The 20,739-nt window shown below is 38.2% G+C and overlaps 2 protein-coding genes across 4 annotated transcripts in view; one reads left to right on the plus strand and one right to left on the minus strand.

Annotated features, from left to right (window-relative positions):
• The window catches only part of SNAP23 (synaptosome associated protein 23), a 14,048-nt gene extending 1,023 nt beyond the window's left edge, over window positions 1–13,025 (plus strand). Inside the window, exons 2-8 of the mRNA XM_009640237.2 lie at window positions 1,045–1,153; window positions 1,592–1,633; window positions 3,397–3,445; window positions 3,964–4,081; window positions 7,270–7,422; window positions 7,988–8,132; window positions 10,280–13,025. Of these exons, the coding sequence (XP_009638532.1) occupies window positions 1,097–1,153; window positions 1,592–1,633; window positions 3,397–3,445; window positions 3,964–4,081; window positions 7,270–7,422; window positions 7,988–8,132; window positions 10,280–10,345 (630 nt within the window). The 5' untranslated portion in view covers window positions 1,045–1,096 and the 3' untranslated portion in view covers window positions 10,346–13,025. The remainder of the gene's footprint in view (window positions 1–1,044; window positions 1,154–1,591; window positions 1,634–3,396; window positions 3,446–3,963; window positions 4,082–7,269; window positions 7,423–7,987; window positions 8,133–10,279) is intronic.
• A 2,670-nt stretch (window positions 13,026–15,695) lies between these two features.
• Window positions 15,696–20,555, minus strand: LRRC57 (leucine rich repeat containing 57). 3 transcript variants are annotated; one of them, XM_035895757.1, is made up of 6 exons: window positions 20,453–20,555; window positions 19,866–20,044; window positions 18,507–18,642; window positions 17,191–17,459; window positions 16,533–16,718; window positions 15,696–15,934 (listed from the first exon to the last, which is right to left on the minus strand). In XM_035895757.1, exons 2-6 carry the CDS (start codon window positions 19,947–19,949, stop codon window positions 15,893–15,895), a joined length of 717 nt encoding a protein of 238 aa, XP_035751650.1. In that variant the 5' UTR covers window positions 19,950–20,044; window positions 20,453–20,555; the 3' UTR covers window positions 15,696–15,892. The 3 variants fall into 3 exon arrangements, with proteins under 3 accessions (XP_035751650.1, XP_035751651.1, XP_009638534.1); XM_035895758.1 differs by lacking the exon at window positions 20,453–20,555 and adding an exon at window positions 20,254–20,290; XM_009640239.2 differs by lacking the exon at window positions 20,453–20,555 and having other exon boundaries at window positions 19,866–20,072.
• Window positions 20,556–20,739: the final 184 nt, after the last annotated feature.

The raw sequence follows: 20,739 nt of genomic DNA on the forward strand, positions 1-20,739 counted from the left end.
AGGAAGTGTGGAGTGATCTCAATGGATAATGTGAACTTAACTGGAAGCTACTCGTGGAAGAGCAAGAATTAATCTAAAGTTAAGGGGAAAATGCATTGGAGAAAAAACACCCTCTTATGTGTTATCTCATTAAATTTTTGTATAGCCTGGGAGCTGTTTCCCTATTGCTAGGAGTGCTGGCTTGATTACCATTCCTCTAGCAAAAAATGCAGATTCTTAGCTCTGAAAAAATGGCTCTGATAAGAATAGATGTATTGATGGGCTTGCTTTTTCCTCTTGTCTCCTCAGGCAAAAATACATCTCATGTTTATAGCAAAGTTAAATCATGGTGTGTTGGGACTTAAGTTATAGAAATCTTGATCCTATCTTTATTATGAGGAAGGTGGATTTGAAAATCCTTGCCAGAGTTAGAGCTATCATTTAACTTTTGCAGATCCTTTTGTATTTGAGGGATTAACCATAACATAAGAACAACTATTTCTAGAGTGTTACTGGAATAATTTTAGGTGGTGCTTGGTCTGTGAAAGTGTCTCCCCTTCTGTCTGAAGGCCCTCAAAGAGAATGGGAAGAACACTTAAAGCTTATGCTAGCAACTTAAAGGCCTTAATGAATTCCTTTCTGCATTACTGGGTAAACCAATGTGCTTTTCCAGCATGGAGACGCTTTTAATTTAAGACTTTTGTTTCCTGATTCTTACCTTAAACTAACAATAGATAGAGTTTTCAAACAATGTTTAGGAAGCCAAGTCTTGGAAAGGAAACTATTTCACATACTGATTGTTCCTGCATTTCTTTTAGCTTCTCTGTTGTGTCATATCAGCTGAAGAATTCTTTTAGTGCCTTCTAGAGACAGGGTTTAGTAGTGGACAGGTACAGTTGGACTTGATATTAAAGCTCTTTTCCAACCAAATTATGATTCTAGTCCTAACGAGGTGTCGTACTAAGCAGAATTAAATGTGTAGGCTTTCATTCTTTGAACTGTCTTCTAGTTTCAGCTCAAAATACTGATAAATGGATAATTCGAATGCTTAATATCTCTTATTACAGGGGGAAGATTCTCTTTTCAAGTGATTACTTGCAAGAAATAGTTCCTCATCATGGCTGAACTATCGCCTGAAGAAATTCAGCTGAGGGCCAACCAGGTCACTGATGAGGTAAATATTGTAGGAAGCCATCCTGGGATTACAGTATTTGTCTGCCAAGATTACAATATCTTTTAAAAATAAATATTGTATAGGGTAGTGATTCTGCAAGGGTATAGCTGAATGTTTCAAACTCTCACTTTACTTGGTAAATACTGGAGTGAAGACTTAATCGTGTTGAAACTTCATGACTTTTTTTATTTAGCTAAAATTCATTGAATATATTTTCTTTTATAATGACTTTCCAATAAGATAAGCAAAGTACTAGTGAGTACAAACACCCAGGTGTTTATCAGCTACTGAAAAACTCTAGTATGCTGCCACTATGACTGTGTAGGCAGGCTGATGAGCCTTTCTTTACTAGTTGCCTGAATGCAATGAACTGGTAAAGACAACTTTCCAACACTGATGTATACTGTTGACACACTCATTTTGAAATTCTCTTTCTAGTCTTTGGAAAGCACAAGGAGGATTCTTGGCTTGGCCATTGAGGTAAGGAAAAGCTTTTTAATTCTCTGGGGATTTATTAAGTTTAGGTATAAGAAGCAACATGTTAACTATCACAAAGTGATCTTAATCATTTTTGTGTCCTTCTCAAACTGTTTTTGAGGCACATACTTCATTATTAGAAGCTGCTGCTTTAATTCCATAGTAGAGTTGAAATGACTTAAACCTGATGTTTTTCACATTATGTAAAGTCAGATTACAGAAGGATCAATATCCTTTTTACCTGTCTCTGTCGAGTAAAATGGCCTAATCTCCAATGCTACATATCAGTTACAAAAATCCTTCTGTGATGGTCAATTATGGCTTTGGCTGCTGCATCACTTGCTCCTCATAACATCATGGGTTTGTCTTTTAGCTTGCTTTGCCTGTGAACAGTGTGAAAATGTCTTGCTTTGAGGAGGAGGTTAGGGCTCAGGTGGGGTAGTAGGGGGTAGAGCTGCTTTTGATTCTAAACAAAAGTAGTTCTACATACACCTTCTTACAATCTGCTCATCTGTTTAAACTTTGAAGTAAGTATGATGATGAAATGCTTAACGCCCTTGTACATTACTGGAAACAAATCTGTGTTTTGGGTTTACCTAGGTGACTTTATATGAGGAATCTGTTCCTCTACACTGAAGGGCTGAAAGTTTACTTTTGATGCTGTAATTTCAAAAGATAGAGCATCTTGTTGGTAGGGAGTAAGACAAGGTGGCTGGTAGTTGGCTCTGGTAGCCTTAACAAAGCTTAACTGGTTCAGCAAGACAATTTTGCTACTATGTGGATATGCCACAGACAAATGGGAATCCAGAGACCAAGCAGTAATGCCATTCAAAGCTAATGCCCAGACTTACAGTGCTGAAGACACGAGGTAATTTATTGTCAGTGTGAGAACAGTAAAAAAGAATCCGATTAATAAAGACTAGTGTTTGGTCGCTACTGCTTTAGAGCCTGTACTCACTGTCCAGCCAGTAGCAGGCTGCTGTAGAACTGAAGATGCCACTGTTACCAGTGACACATTTGAAATTGGCATAGCCTAATGATTACCTCTCAAACACAAACATTAAGAACATGTAATGAGCCAACATAATTTCTCTTGGTATCACTGTTTGGTGGTTCATAGAAGCTAAAATACCTCCTACCATAGACAGTTCTATGCTGCCAGTTTACAGTAAAGCATGGGTGCAACTTGCGTGCTAGATTAAAGACTCTGAGCCAGTGAAGAGCTGTACTGTATTCCTCACCTACACTAATACTCAGTGTATTCCTCACTGCCAATTTCTTTTGCTTTGTTCTAAAACTAGTGATGGGCTATTCTCTTCTTGATCTATTCTGCTGAATTCTCAAGAATGGTTTTTGCGGGCATTGTTCTGCTTTCTTTTATTCTCTGTTCTGGGACTAAAGGCCTTGTCAGCCCTATAAAAGAGTGTAGGGATAAAGAATGAACTAAATGCCACTTGTCAAAACAAGGCACAGCTAGGTTTACTTTTTTTAGCCTGATGTTGTTGTAGTTCAATCTTGTTGTAATGTAAAAAAAAAAAACAAACCTCACCAAAACCCCACAATAATTGTGTAGCAAATAAGAGTATCATCAGCCTAACACGGGATCTAATTTGAAACTTAATGTAGCTTTACTACAGAAGTTATTCCTAGCACAGTGTTTTATTATGAACTTGGTTGGCTTCTCAAATTTACTATAGAACCCTTCTGATTTTGCACTGCTCTATTGAAATCGGGTTTTATATCTGCGAATTAATTTCTTTCTGCAGTCCCAGGATGTTGGCATCAAAACTATCACCATGCTGGATGAACAAGGAGGTGAGTTCTTCCTTCTTCCCCTCTAACACTAAAAATCAATTTTATGCCTGTAAAAAAAAAAAAAAAAAAAGCAAGAATTGTTGCTGAAACTCAAGGCTTATTAAAGACTACTTATATGAAAATAAGATTTGGTAATTGATTATTCCCATGTGTTTGTAGTATTTAAAAGATGTTTTAAAGTAGTTGAGAGACCATGTTAGTTACACTGTAATACAGCCTCTGCTACAGAAGTAGTTTCTCTCCACCTTAGCATGAATGTAACTGTTTGCATTTATTCTAAAAGCTGCAACAGAAGTGCTGCTCTAAGGACAGGTCCTTAATGTAGTAAACAAAATTTATCACTTAATCTATCTTAAAATAAAGTTTAAAAATACCAAAAGGCAGGAAAGAAAAAAGGTATTGGTCATAGTATAAAGATAGAACTGAGACTTGTAAGTTCCTACTTAAAAGAAATGTTAATATCTCATACCTACCATCCCCTGATCCATGTTTATTCAGGTTACTTGTTTCTTTTCTAGAACAACTAAATCGCATAGAAGAAGGCATGGACCAGATAAATAAGGATATGAGAGAAGCAGAGAAGACTCTGACAGAGCTCAACAAATGTTGTGGGCTCTGTGTCTGTCCTTGTAACAGGTCAGTTAAATTGGTACTTGGCTCTGAAGTTCTAGAATAGAATATTTCCAGTAGCTACTGTAATGGGAGGTGGTCTCTAATAAAAGAGCTAATTAAAAATGCTGAATCTCTAGGAAAGGTGACTGTTTTGGTTTGTAGAGGTATACTCTTTAAAATTGTATGAGAACAGCTAAAACTTACTTGCATCTAACCATATATTGTGCCCCTTTCACTGCATAACATACTGCACAATTGTGCCTTAGTCTTATTAAAGCTTGTATGTGGTAGAATACTATAAGTGTCCATACAGATGAGACCAAACTGGACTGCAAATAGCTATATGTAAGTGCCTGTCTGTTAGAAATTTGACTGCAAAACTTGTGGGTTTTTTGAAAAGTACTTTTGTGCTAACTTAAAAGCAAGGAAACTTCTGTTCTGGAGAAGGAAAGCAATATTGGTTCTCTAGGCATTTAAAAATTGTTCGTGCTCTAGGGAGGAAGAGAGTAGGAGAACAGACTTTGGTGTTAAAGCTTTAATCCTTCACTAGTCGCTACATAAATTCTTGCAGACCTGCATTGCAGCACCTTTAAGTGTCAGTGTTATGGCTACCATATTCAAGAGTAATCTAATCTTTTTTTATGATGCTTGATTTGTACTTGAAACACCTAAACAATGATCAGAAATCAGTATTATAAGGAAAACAAATTTTTTGGAGGTTTATATTTAAGCAGCAAAGTATCAGATTGATTGGTGTGAATTGGATGCGATCACAGTTCTTCCAAGTAAAGAAGAAATAAGTTATTTTAAGAGTGTGACAACTGACGTGAATAGTGTGTTTGTGTGTTCATTTTTAGCTCTTAAGCATCAGCAAAAAACCCCTTATTATTCAACTGAGAGGTAGCAGAAATACAGGTAAATCTTTGGAGTAGCTGAACTCTGCTTATCCAACAGAATAATACTTCGAGGATCACTTAGGATGGATATGAATGTGGTTTCTAAGGCTGAAAGTCTTAGAGCTTTAGTACCTTGAAAAGGCAGATAGTTCTGTCCTGACTTCTAGATAGGTGTGCTTACTGCTTTATATTAGTTTTAACAAGCTGATGGGCTTTGAGCATTTTGACATGCTCAGTCTTTGTTTTCTGTAGTTGACAGGCTTATTTCACCAAAGCTAAGCAGCTTATTGATGCTGAGCAAGCTCAGAATTTGTGAACTCCTGTGGCACTCCAAATACATAGATAACATTAGAAGAAGTAATGAATTGTGTACCAAAATGGGCAGTAATGTGCAGAAAAATCTAATAGATTAGTAGAGGGCAATGAAGGAGCTGTGAATGCCTTTCATATATCTGCTAGCACATCAATTTCCTTCTGTCAATGTCAGAATTATTTCTCAACCAGTTATTGCCAAAGCTTTATTTTTTCATAAAGCTAAATTGGAACACTTGCTGAATTAAATATTGCTTTTCTCATTTCTCCTAGGCTTGGATTATTTTAAAAAGCTTTGTGAAAACACAAAATACTGGCTGTACCCTTAATAGAATCTATTTACTAATAGCAATTTACCTGTTTGCTGGTCTTTACTATTCTTTCTTCTCCATTTTCTCCTAACACTGATGCTTGCTTTCTAAAAACGAAGACTAGGATAAGAAGCTGTATACACTTAACTGGTGAAAGCGGATTTTAGGACAAGGTCAGTCTTACTAGTGCAGATGTACCAGCTGTCTGAAGTGATGCTTCTGTTGGATTTGTGCTTGCATGTGCATGATGTCTGTGTGCAGGTCTCCTTGTGACTGTGGTGTGTTGTAATACTTATGTGAATAGAAAATGTCAATTACTACAGAGTGTATTGGCTGTGGAAATGTTGAACAACTGCTTGAGCCCTTGCTGGTTTGACAGGTTGTATAAATTGTCTTACTGAGTCTTAAATGAAATGAAATGTGAGAAAATTGAATGTATAATAATTTGTAAAACAGCTCTTAAAATAAAAAAACAGGTGGTGAGAAGTTTTGTTCTTAACTGTGCTTAGTTTGAGCAACAATCCTGTTTCTACCAGTGTACTTCAGAATTGCAAATAGTTTTCGGGCCACTTGGTTTTGGTCAATAAATTCCTCACATTTACCTCTGGCACCTAAGACTTTGCTAATCCAGAAGCCAAGCATACAAAACTTTCCTGCTGTTGTGGCTTTAGTATGAATGAGATGAAAATATACTGCTCAATCTAGCTGCAGTAAACCTAAAGAGATCTTTAAGCCTGTGTATGCACAAGGAGCTAGCATTGACTAGTTTACTTTTCTTAAGAGTTCTGCTGGGTGCAATAATTCCATTATGAACAAGAGAAATTATTCCATTTCTTCCCCTTGATGATACTAGATTACTTATCATCGTATCTGACCTGTGAAATACCATTTCAATTAGAGAAATGCCAGAAGAATGAGGGGAATATTTCTTCATTACAGCTAATTTCACACCTCTTCAAACGTGAAACATCTGGGCTACTGAAAGGCACTACAGATACCCAAATTACCTGTAATTGTAAAGTTAGACATACTGACAGACACTACAGATTTCCCTTCACAGGCTTTTAAAGAAGCAGAAAAGTGGCAGTGGAGTCTGGATTATTTGTTGCTTTAATGGAGTTAGTGCAACTGAATTGCAGAATAAAGGAGCTATTTAGACATGGTTACTCTTATTTCATAATCAAAATTAACCTGAGAAACATTAACTTTAAAAAACAGACTTGGCAACAGAAAATGTATTACAAAGAGGCAGTAGAAATTTAATGGCTTTCTTGCATACTATAGCTACTTGTATTTGAGGGAGTTTTTTTTCTTCATCCCCATTTTTTCCCTGAAAAGTAACTAATCCTGACTCTAGACTAACTCGTTGTGAATGCAACTTTATCTTATGACAGCACAAGCTTTCCGGTTACTGTCATAAGCTTCCCCTCTTCTGGTAAAGTACATTAAGGAAATTACTGTGCTTGTATTGAAACTTAAGACCAAATTAACCATTGTTCCTAGAGTAACTCAAGTTATGTTTGTACTATCCCACTATAAGAAATTCTATTGTATAGACAAGGCTTTGTCTATAGAAAATTTAATCTTTCAGGCACACGACAAAGTTTCTGAAAATCCTAGATTAATACAGATTTTCAGTCAGGAAGCCATACTTCTGATGTAGCAGTTAAGATTTCTTATTTTTACGACATAGGACAAAGAACTTCGAGGCTAGCAAGGCATACAGAACAACCTGGGGAGATGGAACGGAGAACTCTGCAGATCATGTGATATCCATGCAACCAAGAAGTATAAATCATCAGCAGCCTCAGACTTCTGGAGGACCAAGTGGTGGATATATTACAAGGTTTGCTTCATGTTTTTCCATCTCAGATGCAGAAATCGCAAGTTAGCAGTTGTCAGCTTTTCAGATGCATTTTAGGTGAAGTTGCTAAATAGTAAGTTGGGTTTTTTTTACTGCTTGGAGGAATTGTTGCTGCTTGGAGAGGAGACTGCAGGTGCCTACACTTCCAGTATTGTAGTGCTCATCTTAAACTTTAATTTTTTTTCATAGTGGTGGTATTATCAGTCTGTTTCTGGATGTGAGGACTATAGAGCTTAATGCTCAGTTACTGAGGGGACTGTTGGAAAATATCAAGGACTTTTATTGTCATAAAGCGTATTTAGGATGAACTCATGTCTTAAATTTCCTTTGGTAGCTGTTACTTTAAAATCTAAGGCTAGCTTAGCACCCTTAGTCCACCCAGGTGGACTGCTTGCTTGGAATACGTGGGGTTTTAAAAGGGGAAAGACATACCTTGGTTTGAATATATTGCCTGTCAGATAACTGTGCAATTTCTATTAAGGTAAATTTAGGGTAGGGAAGAACAAGTTTTTGATTCTTGTAACTATTGTCTTAATGATTTGAACAGAATAACAAATGATGCCAGAGAAGATGAAATGGATGAAAATCTTGCTCAAGTGGGAAACATTCTTGGGAATTTGAAGAACATGGCTTTGGATATGGGCAATGAGATTGATGCCCAGAATAAACAAATAGACCGGATAAATGTAAAAGTAAGTGTCAAAGGTGTTCTCTGCCTTCAGCTTAGAGGCTGTTACTGAGAAGTAACATACAGCAAGTAAAATACAGCACAGGTCACTGAAAACAACTAAACTTGATTGGATCAGAAGGGCAGATATTTACTGGAGGTATAACTGGGGGATTGTTGTTTGCAGGGTATCTTGTATGTGGTAGGGAATAGGTATTTTTAATAATAGCAAGATTCTTCTCGAATTCGTAAGAAGTCACTGTAGTCATTGAATGTAAAATAAAACACAGATAATTCATTGCCCTAATTCTCATGGACAGGTTAATATTGGGGCTGGAGAGACTTCAGAATAATAGGGTGGGTGCACGGGGGCATGTTCTGCCCTCATCTGCACATAAAGCTTGTCATAGCCAGTAGCATCTTCTAATTTTATTGCTTTAAAGATTAACTTCTCAAAACAGATTAAAAATATATAAATGGGGGGGGGGGGGGGGGGCCCATATTCTGAAATGAGTAGAAGTTCTTTTATAGGCATCCTTGTTAAAAAAGGAAACAAAAGCTTTAATGAATAGTGTCTATTAAAAGATTTTTAAAAAGCAGAAGTTGACAACAATTGCTGTAAAATAACAAAATTAAGACAAAATAGGAAGTTAGATATCACTGAAATGCCCAGTAGGGTTAAAAGTAAGAGGAACAGGATTTTCTCAAATATACAGAGCTAGTCTGACAAATGCTGATTGTACCAATGTCAGCATGATCTCATGGAGAATGCCTTGTCTTTCACTGTTCCTTGAAACTGTAGGTCTGAGGTGATTATGAAGTAAAAGAACGCTAACATTTTAAAGAACACTAGAAAAGGTTAATCATAGTTCAAAATGAGGTGTGACATACTTAGATCTTATAAAGTGGACTGAAAATTGCCTGGTCAAATTAACTGCAAGTGGGAATTACTGGTTTTAGCAGCATTAGAGTTTCTGGTAGTTTTGAGCACCTGTTTTGGCCTGATGCCCTTTCATTTCAGTGGTCTGAATAAATCTTGCTGATTGAGCCTAACTAACTATTTAAATATAATGTGAACAAGTTAGAATTGCTTTACAAAACAGCAATAAAAATTTAAGTGCAATTCCTGGCTTTGAGACTGGCAACCTGTCTGAGGGTATTTGAACTGATTAACTGTTTTTTAATCTAGTGAACAGTGTGGAAACCAAATGAAAATGTTGAATGTAGATCTCTAAAGGACAGTACCATATAGAGAAACGAAGAGCAATATTAAGCCTAACTGCAGAAGAGTTGATGCTTTTATTTTTAAAAAGATTAAAAATTCCAACTAACCTGGGAAGTATATAGGCTTGACTGGGTGGCTTTTGGTAGCCTGCAGTGTTATGTAGGACTCCTAGTCTGAAATAAACTCCTACTAAAAGTTTGTTACTGGCTTTTTCTCGGAAGAGGATCTGGTAGCTAGATCAATGTGTTTACAAAGTGTTATTAACAGGTTGGATCCTCGCTTATCTATAGTATAAGATAAGCCCCTCCCCAACCCTTGATTTGAAGGGCAGGAAGGAAAGAACAGGAGGGAAGGGCTTGAACTGGCAATGTCCTCTTCCCAGCCCACTGCAAGATGAAGGTGTGAAATGGCTAATACATGGCATGGGTAGAGCTTCTTAGGCGTTCTACTCCTCATGATGAGGGTAGAGGCTAGTTTTGTGCTTCTTACCCCTCCTGCTCATTCCCCAATGCAGGCTGGATAATCAGGGAATTATTTCAAAGCTCCTTTATGCCCATAGGTCACTTTCAGTTTTGACGATTACTTCTAGTCCCTAGCAACTAAGTTGCTCTGCAGAGGTCCTTAAGATGTCTAAACACTTGGAGAGGGAATTTTTATCCCCTTGTTGTGTTACTATTCTTCCTGATTTGCTGAAGTAAGCTACTGTATGCTTTGAGGGTCAGCTAAAGACTAAACTATTTCTCCTGATTCTGTTTCTGCCAAAATTGAGAACCGATGCTGGCTTAAAAAAAAAAAACTTTAAAAAAATTACTTCTAGTTTAGAAAAGCTGCTCCCCTTCTGTGTACCGCAATGATAATACCCTACAATTCAGAAGTTCATGTCAGTTTGAATTTTTAAATAGTTTTGCATGAAGTCTGCAAATGACCTATGAATTTGTCTCTTTCAGGCTGATACAAACAGAGAACGCATTGAGCAAGCCAACATCAGAGCCAAGAAACTAATTGAGAATTAAAGCCTGCTGTCATTGTTCAATGACACTGTCTCTCCAGCTGCAAGCCACCGTATTCATGGATCTGTGAAACTTCTCCTATTCTGAAATAAGAGGGGCTGGGAAAAATGAAGCAGTACCCTTTCTATAGGGATTAATTTTCTTTTATTTTTTTTATTGCTTCATGTAAACATGGCCTTGACTCCAAGAAAGCAGCCAACATAACTTCCTCCTACTCATCTGCCTTCACTTTTTTTTAAACTGCTCAGGGCTAAAAGTGTTATGGCTTTGAGAATCTTCTTGCGTGTTTTACTCCCCCATCCCAGTCTCTTCCCCCACCCCCCAAAATACAGCCCTTTATTGAAGTTGAACAAGCAGGGTAACCTGAATTCACAGTTGTGGAAAGTTGGAGAGGGCACTTTGCACTGTTTGAAATACCTCATAAGTTGGTTGTCTTCACTAAAACAGGAACTTGGTGAATATTGTCTGACTTCTATCTCTAGCAGGCTAACTATAGTTTTACAGTTCAAACCACACAATTGGTTTGGGGTTGAGTTTGTAGATTACAGAATTGAAGAGGCCCACTACTGACTCTTGTGGGTTGAGGGCTTTAAAAACACTTCCTAAACACATGAACTTTAATGTAAAGGTAACTGGAGGGGCATACAGGTTTCCAATTCTTTATTGTAAATTGCCATTGGTTTGGAGGCCATGACTAGGAAATTATGATGCATTGTTCTGTTAGTATTTGGGGTGTGTATATATACCTGACCTAAACTCCATGCACATGTGAGTAGAGGAAAATAAAACTGTCTCCCTAAAGTACTTATTTGATGGAAAATTTTATGCCACTCATCTAAAGGTTATTTTAAGTGTTTGAATGATGCATCTTAACTGGAAGAAACTGAGTAGGAAAGCATGCAGCTTTCCTGCATCCCATATCATACTCTATTTTGGTCAGTTTTCACTGGAGTTCAGTCTATGCCTTTTTCTAGCGCAAAATAATGACTGAAATCTTGTGCAGAGTTTCTTCTCAGCAGTGATTTTGGGGGAGCTTCTTAAACCTACTGGAAACGGAGAAGCTTATTATAAAACTTCTTTGTCACAGGTCTAGAGGAAGCAGTACCTATGTAAGAACTGTATGCTAGTTCTAAATGGATTCTGGACTGGTTTCTTATTGCAGACTTTGGGACTGGCAATTGGAAATATTACATGTCCAAGTTGCTTGCAATTAAGATGTTCCCCTTCTGTTGCAGAACAGAGGAGTTTCTGACCAGGTGAGGTAAAGCTTTCTTCCTGTGAAGAGGAAAAACATTTTGGTTTTACTGTTATATTATCAGATTTATCCGCAGGATTTTCTTGACCTTTTTGGTTTTGGCAAGTAAATTGCAAGTGACCTGTATAACTTCAACTCTGCCCAGCAATATATTATGTCTGTTTTCAAGGTGGAAATGATGCTTTGGACTAACCCGTGATACTCAGTGTTAGATGGCAAAAATCTTCAAATTGATTGGAGGAATAATTAAAAATAATAGCATTATGACGTGGTGGTTTGGAAGGACAGTCCACAAGTATCATGTAGCCTTTAATAATAAACCCCAGGGCTAGAGAGATAACACTAATCTGCTGAATGTGTGAAGTGTTTTGTTTTTTCAGTAGAAATACAATCAGTATTACAGGTATATTCTCAGTTCACCCCCAGGATAACTTGATATTTAAAGAAGGGGGGGAAACACCCCAAAACCCATGTACACACCCCTACTCTCCACCCCCCCCACCCCAAAAAAACCAAACCTGACCAAAGGATGGAGTTGCTGCATGTAATAAATAGGCCAGTGGTACACTGTTTTATGTGAATAAGGTAAAGTAATTTTTAGGGGCTGGATGCTTCAGTATTGTGTGTTGGCTTCTGTCTGGCTTCCAGTAATTGTTGGAAAGCTAATGAATTTTAAAAGCTCATTATCTACCCCATTAGTAATGAAAATTATGTGCTTAAAAACACAAGTAGCAAAGAAGTGCCTTTAAGAACATTGCATAGTAAACTCCAAACAACCACTTGCATGGGAAGGCATAAGGGATTTGTGTGCTTTCTTTCCTCCTTCTTATAAACTTCAGGTTAACTGAAGGAATACTTGCTGCTGGTTGTGAAAGCAAAGCATACATTATTTAATTATGATTCTCTCCTGAAACAGAAGCAATTACCTTATTCTGCTTACAATAGGGCAAACCTGCTCCGTAGCATCCGGACATTCCAAACACTGGAATGTTTTTCTTCCTTGCCATTACAAGTCGATGGTCTTAACTTCCCTGAGCTGTAACAACAAATTAGCATGTTGGCTGAGAGAATGCTGTGGTTGGTGTATCAGAACCCTGATATTGCAATGAATACCACACAAGGAAATACTTGCTTTCTGAGACTCTGAGCTCAAGTATTATTGGGTTATCAGTACTATTTTCTGATGCAGCAAGAGCCAAATCTGTGAGTAAGTTGGTGCCTTTATGTTAGCGAACAACACATTCTGCTTCTTGGATTGTCTTACTGTTGTCTATAGAATAGATGCTTCACTTCCGTATCTCTGGGATTGAATCAGCACTTGTACATCTTTGTATTTCTGAATGCCATTAAGAATGAAGGTTTACAGTTTCTGCTTTTGATTGTTAAACTATATATTATGCACAAAAAATACATACCTTTATAACTGAATGTGTTTTTAAAACTGTGTTCTCTTGGAAGCGTCCTTGTTTAGTTTCCTGTCCTTGAAAAACTTGGCAGAATTAGTTGCTACTATGCAACTAGGAAGTTTCCCTTCTATTTTTATTTCACAGAAATCCTAATGCTAACAAAGGAATGGCTGTAGTTTGGAAGAGAGGAATATCTTGATTTTTTTTTTTAACACTCTAGTTGTCATTCCTGCATAGTCAATGTCACCTACCTTCAAAATATCAAGTTGTCAAGCATTGGAATGGGCTGCCCAGAGAAGGGGTCGAGTCCCCATCCCTGGAGGTATTTAAAAGATGGGAAGATGAGGTGCTTAGGGACATGGTTTAGTGGTGGGATGGCAGGGTTAGGTTAACGGTTGGACTTGATCTTAAAGGTCTTTTCCAACCTCAACGATTCTATGATTCTAAGTGTGTCCATCTCTTCTTTGAAAGACTATGATTTGACATGGGACTATACTTCAAGATGATAAAGGAACTAAGCAGAATAAAGCTCTCCAGTCAAGTGTTGGTAACAGACGCCTAGCAAATACCTAGTCCAATAGGTGAAATCTAGTGAGTTAACCTACTGCCAATGCAATTTCACCTGCAAAGCAATTCAGAATTCTGTTTTCTCTGATGTTTGAGCCTCAGATTCACAGGATGCTCTTGGAGAGGGGGGCGGTGGCAGCGGGTGGAACACAGGCTTGTACTGACTTGCAGCACTTCAGAGCTGCAGGAGAGAGTGGCATATCGGGGATATAGATGTACTTACACTACCATGGGGCTGCCTAGTGTATTTCTACTAGTAATTAGGGGGGGGACATAAAAAATTAGAGACAGCCTGCATATGTAACCTTTCTGAGCATACAGCATGTGTCCCATAGGTACACTTTAAACCACGACAGCTGGTGAATTCTTCCTTAAAAGATGAGTTAAGCCTCTCAACACAGGGGCAGCTGTAGTATGAACTGCAGCAGAACAACTTGCAGAACTCTTTCCTCTGTGAAGGCTATATGCTGAAACAATTCCCTGTCTACACAATGCAGTGGGTTTTGCAGTTGCTAATTCACCTTTGCTGCACTAGAAACAGCAATCCATGGTCTCTGTATTGATTGAATAAACGGATGAAGTGTACCTATCTTACTGCAGTGGAAAACTGGAGAGCGTGTAAAACGGGTCTGACACAGAATACATGAATGGTTCAAGCTGTTAACTAGGGTAATGCTTTCTATCTCAAGAATTCCAAAACTAAAAAGCTGCAAGTACAATTGTGCATGGAAATAAAATAGGTTTACAGTGTCATTTGTAGAGAGGGTGTGGTGAGAAGGGAAAATGGAGAAACACAATATAAAACTACTACTAGATTGTGTGTAGTGCTGAAATGTACAGAACAGTGCTCTATGAAGTAAAGTGGTAACAGTTATTGCTATGACCTAAAATGTGAGGGTGTCAGTCACTCTCTTTTCCCTCCCCTTGAAAGAGAAATACTCTTCCTCTGTTCTGAAACAAATTTGGCTAATCCAGGACTAACTTAGCACCATTCAGTATTTTGCATGGTGTTTTCTCCCTCTTGCTTTACAAAATTTTTGATAGCTGTCATAACTCCAAGGTAGCAAAGGAGCCCCACAGTGTAATCAAAAGGTTTATCAATGCACTAACCAAAGGTGTGTGTAAACAAGAGAAATTACTTGCTATCTCAAATACTTCCAACAGCAGTAAGAATTTTTAGTAGTGATGCCAACTTCATAATTTTTAAATGTTCTAATCTATTCTCTCTCATAGATGTTTGTTGAATAGACAGAAGGGGCCTGATAAATGTTAAACTGGAGCGAAGTAGCATGTCTGAGCAGAGAATGTTTCCAGTTGAAGTGTAGCTTTTACCAACAACTGATGGAACCAAGTACATAAGTGATAGCTTAGTACCTCTTGTTAACGTGACAACAGCAGCAGTTACACCAAATGAACTTGGACTGATTTCTTTAAAATGATTTACTAAAATAAACAAGTACATTTTCCTTTTCAGTATAAGTTACATAAATTGCATACATATTTAGCTCTTTCTAGGTGCTTTTGGTAATAAGGCAGCAGCAGCAGGCTGACAACTAAAACTTTCAGCATTGCCCTGTACAGGAGTCAGTGCAAGGATAGTGTCTTCTCCAGCAATACACATTTTTACTGAATACACTGAAGGTGAACCTCATTTTTATTTGATACAGCTCAAGCAGAAGTAGACCGTAGTGCAATTCTTGCTTATGGGAAAAGAAAGCCCCTACAGTAATATGAATGAAGGATGCTCAAACCATGACTTGTTTACTGGAAGCAGTTAATAAAACACTTGGTGACAACTATTTGTGCTTCATAAAAAACTTCCAACAGGTTATAAACTAAAACCTCATCTGTAAAAGTTCTCTGTAGAATAGTGCTTACTCCAACACGTACAATGTTTTGGATCTGCTTTGGTGGTAAAACTTCCATCTGCTATCATGGAAAAATGTTTCCAGGAGAAATAATCCTCTTACAAATCAACAGCCAGCTTCTGGACAAAAAGGAACTGGCAACTTTGAAACGCTCATTCCCCTTCTCTGTTAAAGAACAAGCCCTGGAAAAGGAGAACATGTATTGTGTTAAAAGCTATAGTGGCACAAAAATCAAAACTGGCCCCTGGGCAGGTTCATCAGTTCAAAACCCATGTTCTCTAGTTCAAGTTTATTCAATGTGGCCTTAACAGACCATATCAGACTACTGGAGGAGGAGGAGGAGGAGGAGTACTCTGATCATCTCCTTCATCGGTCTTGGTTTAAGTAAGTCAGTGAAGCAGGTGCTTCAGACACTAACTCTTCTTACTGGGAATACACAGGGTCATAATAATGATCACGCAAACTTCTTCTTTGTAGCTGTGAATCGTTCCATGTACTATAAAGAAAACAAAAAAAAAATCTGAGATTGAGAAATTAATGCAAGATTCACTCTTGAAAGCAGCGAAGCCTCTGCTCTCGGACTCAAAAGCACTCTGCATCTAAAGCATATTTGCATTTCCTAGGCACAACCATTAGAGTTTTAATTTAAAAAAGAAAAACAACCAAAATAAACAAAAAACTTTCTGCCATTTGCTGTAATTTAGATTAATACACGAGAAAGAAAGTCCTCGCAGTGCTCAACAGTCGGATCTCAAGTGTTAAGGATGAACTAACGTTAAACAGTTAAGAATGCTGCATAATAGGAAGCACCCATTATTTTTTGTCCCATCAGAGTCAAGACTTACTCCTTCACACACCTGCCATCATTAGCTACCCAAAGATGCTGAGGAAAGAACACTGATCCTGAACACTACGAGGAAATTAGTCTTTGAAGAACTCCTGAAATTCTTTTCAGAAGTACAAATCCAGTACCAGTGACAATACCAGTAGACTGTGCTTTATTCATGAGCATAAAAGCTTAGTGTTGTGAGGAGGTACGTGGCAAGGACTTCACCAGAAGCTTCATTAAAAAAAAAAAAAAAAAAGACACAAACCTTGTCATAACCTTCCAGTTCTCTGAGCTTCTTGATTTCGAAGAGGTTACCTTCCACTGCAAGGAGTGAGATCTGGGAATCACTGAGGATACTTTGAGGAAGCATGCTGAGTTCTAGACAGTTTTCTTCTAAACGTAAGACTTTGAGGCGCGGACAGTGGGAGATCTGCACCGAGATCTGGGAAATCTGGTAGAAATAAAAAAACAAAGGGAAATGCGATTAAAATGTTAGCGATCAGTGATTAAAGTGATTTGCGTTTCAGACTAATATGAAACAATTACCATGTTGTAAATATAAACTACATTAACAGTGACTACTTAACAACAATGTGTAAGCAACAATAATAATGGTCAAAAAATCCAAATAACTTTTTTTCTTCCATGATGACAGACAGCCTACACATCTGTGTATCAGACTCCTACTCAAGAACTGCTCAAATTTTTTGTATGATTAAATTCAGGATTTGTTAGTTAGTCAAATCCGGCAGTTAGATGTATCAGTACACAAATTCTAGATATGACCCCTTGCTCTTTGGTGTCCAGGAGATGTCTTTTAGCTGTAACATTTTGATAGTCTCAGCTTATGTTCTGTGGACATACTAAGTCCAAGATAAACCACATCCTAAATCTACATGCCTGTAATATCTCAGTTACCAGACCTGATTCTGATTCAAATTGAGCTCAATAGCCTGCAATTCTCCGACGGTGTCGGGTACATTTTGGATCTGGTTCTTGGAAAGATCTACCACATCCAAGTGGCGAAGACCACAGAGTTGTGTAGGCACAGTCCGAAGCTGGTTTCCAGAAAGGCTCAGGGTTTTGAGAGCCGACAGTTGTCCAAATGCAGCCGGTAGCTGCCTCAAATGATTGCCATTCAAGTGTAGTGTTTCCAGTTTTTTCAGTTTACACAGTTCCTCAGGTAAAGCAGCTAGAAATAAATGACAGAACAAAGAGATGAGCTAAAGAAAAAGCAGTAAACATTCATAACCATTTAATACAAATAAGCTTCTGCATGGAAAACGGTGTTATATTACACTAATTTCTCACAGGGTTCCTCCCCATTTTCCTATGAAGGCACAAATCCCTGCACAGAAACTTAAGCCCACTAACACCACATGCTTTCTAGCCATCTTCCATAAATATCTTAAAAATAACCTGCAGACAAGGCAGACCTTGCCTTTTTCACAGGCTGAAAACACTACTCTGAGAGGATTTTAGCCGATCAGTTACACTCTTTACTAACCCCTTTGCCAATACATTCTATGACAGTTGAAGTACCACAGAATTCACAGCTTCAGGTCTGCTGCAGCCCTTTAAAGGTTTTACTCAACTCACTCAAAAGTAAGTTCTCAGATAATTTTTATCGTATCATACAGCTTATAAGCCTCACCAGGCAACCTCTGCTGGCATTCATTCCTCCCTCGTTCTACCTACACACGTGTATAACCTGTAGTACTCCTCGAGTTCCACTACAGAATCAAAGAGGTTTGTAAATTACATTTGTTTTTCAAAAAGGCAGATAATACACAATTACTATATACAAAATTTAGTTTCTTCACCTCATCCTTATTTTTCCATAAAGTTGGACATTTGTCCAACAGAAACCATAACAACCATTGAGTGGCCGGCAATATTTTCTACAGATCATCTTCATTACCTGTTCTCTATGCAAGTACTAAACCATCTGACACTGTTAAACCTTCAGATCAGACAAGTGACAGCACAGAAATGTTTTACGGTTTTAAGTACTTACATGTCACTGTAAAACTGATAAAACTACTAAACTGGCAACTGGTTTTGAAGAATTTATGGGTTTGGGTTTTTTTTCCTGTACATGAATTCAAAAGATTTCAGTTTAGGTGACTAAACTCCCCATTTACATCCCATGAGAGTTAAATCATTAAATTCAGTTTCTGATCAGAGAAGTCAGGTTAATATTTTAAAAATCTGTGGAGATATTAATTAGCAGGCATACTCAGTTTGTTGTTGTTTAGAACAAGGCTCTTCAAAAAGGAAAATTTTCCAATGAGTGGTGGCAAAAGCTCTATTTTGTTGTTCGACAAGTCTATTGTCCTTAAGTTGCTTGTTAGCTTCTGCAGATCTTCAGGAAACTGTGGGAGAGAAAAAAGATACATTTAAATAGTTGATACAACTTCAAATGGTCAAGTTACGCAGCTTAAAATTTTAATTGAAACTTGTATGGCTATTACGTACTGTCATATGTATCACAATGTCCAATCACCACAGTGCGCAACTAAGTTGGCAAAAGTGCTTAATACATAGTTTTAAAAATATTTTTTCATCTGAAGACAGGAAAAGGGATATAAAGGAGACAGTCTAACATCTAGGCAGAGTAGTTTTTAAGCCAAAGAATTTATATTAAAAAGGGAAAAGGAAGAATACCATCACACAAGCTTGTTTATGTTTTAGTCCTCTTGTGTGTTTCTTTTAAATGTGCCCGTCATTTAAAAATATTCTACAGCTAGTTAATGGCTCTGTATTTTAGCAGAGTAGGATTGGGAAAATTTTCTCTTGCTTTCCTTTTAAAATAATTATGTAAACCATTTTCCTTATTCTTATTTACATCCTGTACCACTTTAATCTACACTTGGCACTAAGCTGAAAAAAAGAAAAACTGACAATCGCCATCAGCAAGTCCTGGTCAATAGGCCAGTGGTTTTGATTCTCCTTTGGCTTGGCAGAGGAAAAGGGAAGAGAGAAGGTAGGCCAGTAGAAGAAGAGAGTTTAGAAAAGCCATGGAAAATTACTGCAGTATAGTTATTTTGGCTATGCTGTGCATTGTTCCTAGACTTATGGTTCCAAGACATTCTGTGTTTCTCTGCAGCTGAGTCAAAGTCAAGACAATTTCCAATATAACAATTTTCAAGATACTTCCAGCCCAGTGAACAGCCTGTACAGACATTCATGTGACTACAATTAAATATAGCATAAGTACCTAAATGCAAAAAATTGTGGACTATCTTTCTAGGGAACAACACCGTTATAAAATTTACTTTTTCTTCCCCAAGTTTACAGCCCTTCTTTAAAAAGCACGACGACATCATAACCAGTACTTCTTGAACACACATGCACTCTAAAGCATGAAGTCAGAAGCATGCAAGTGTCCTGACAGACAAATCCTCAATCAGATGACAGTGCAAGCAAAAATCTGCTCTGCAAAAAGGAAAAAAAAAATTTTTTTAAAATAATATCACCCATCACTATTTATGAGAAATGCATGTACACAGCGTGTTATGATAATAAGATGGGAATTTCTTTCCAAAATAGTCAGTCATACACACAAACAGCCACGTTTCCACGACAGTTACATTACCTCTGTAAGTCCCTTTCCCGTTAGCTGAAACACACCAGTTTTCTGTGCTGTCTCCAGGTGAGCTTTTAATGCACTATTTCCCATCCTAACACTTCTTTGTCAAGCATACAGAGTTTGAGCGATAGTCTCGGTGAGTTTCTCTCAGTTATTCTGCACTGGAGAACTGCAATCCAAAGTCTCTGTGACAGAGAAAACATAGAAAGTCATTTTATGTGTGCCGTCTTCCACACTACAAGCATCTCAACATACCGAACCGTTTCACTGCTGCGTTCTCATCTCCCCCATAACTAAAACCTAGATCTTAAAAGATTTACCTAGCTTAAGGTGCCTTCATTATAGCAGTTTGACATTGAAATGATGTAACCAACGAAGTGGAAAAATTGCATACTTTCCACGTTTCACCTCCTTCAGGGCCCAGTAGCGTAAGGGGATTCTCCACGGAGGCTGGCTGTGACTTTAGTGGCATCTACCAGCACTGCCCTGCCTTCAACACTACACTTCCATTTGCTTTTCTTGGAAACATTTTTTTTCAGAGACTTGGCTCCTTTTTTGCGCCTCTGGCTGCAGACACGACACACGACACCCACCTCCCGTCGCTCCAGCAGGGTTTAATCCCACGACAAACTACGCCCGGTTACAGGCCGAAGGATTAGGGGCAGGTTTGTCGCCGGGAGGCGGGGAATAAAGCCTAACGCGGCACGTAAACAGCCGGGACGAGGAGCCCAAGAGAAGAAGCGCTCCCTGCCGCGACGGCTACGAGCGGCTCAGCGGGACCCTCGGCGCAGGGTAAAGCCAGCAGTGACCCGCTGCAGGCCCCGGTTCCCTCGGTTCCCCCGGTTCCCCCGCCTCCGCTCCGGCTGCTCCGGCCCCACCG

Source organism: Egretta garzetta, unplaced genomic scaffold, assembly GCF_000687185.1.
Source record: "Egretta garzetta isolate BGI_Z169 unplaced genomic scaffold, ASM68718v1 scaffold526, whole genome shotgun sequence".
Taxonomy (NCBI): domain Eukaryota; kingdom Metazoa; phylum Chordata; class Aves; order Pelecaniformes; family Ardeidae; genus Egretta; species Egretta garzetta.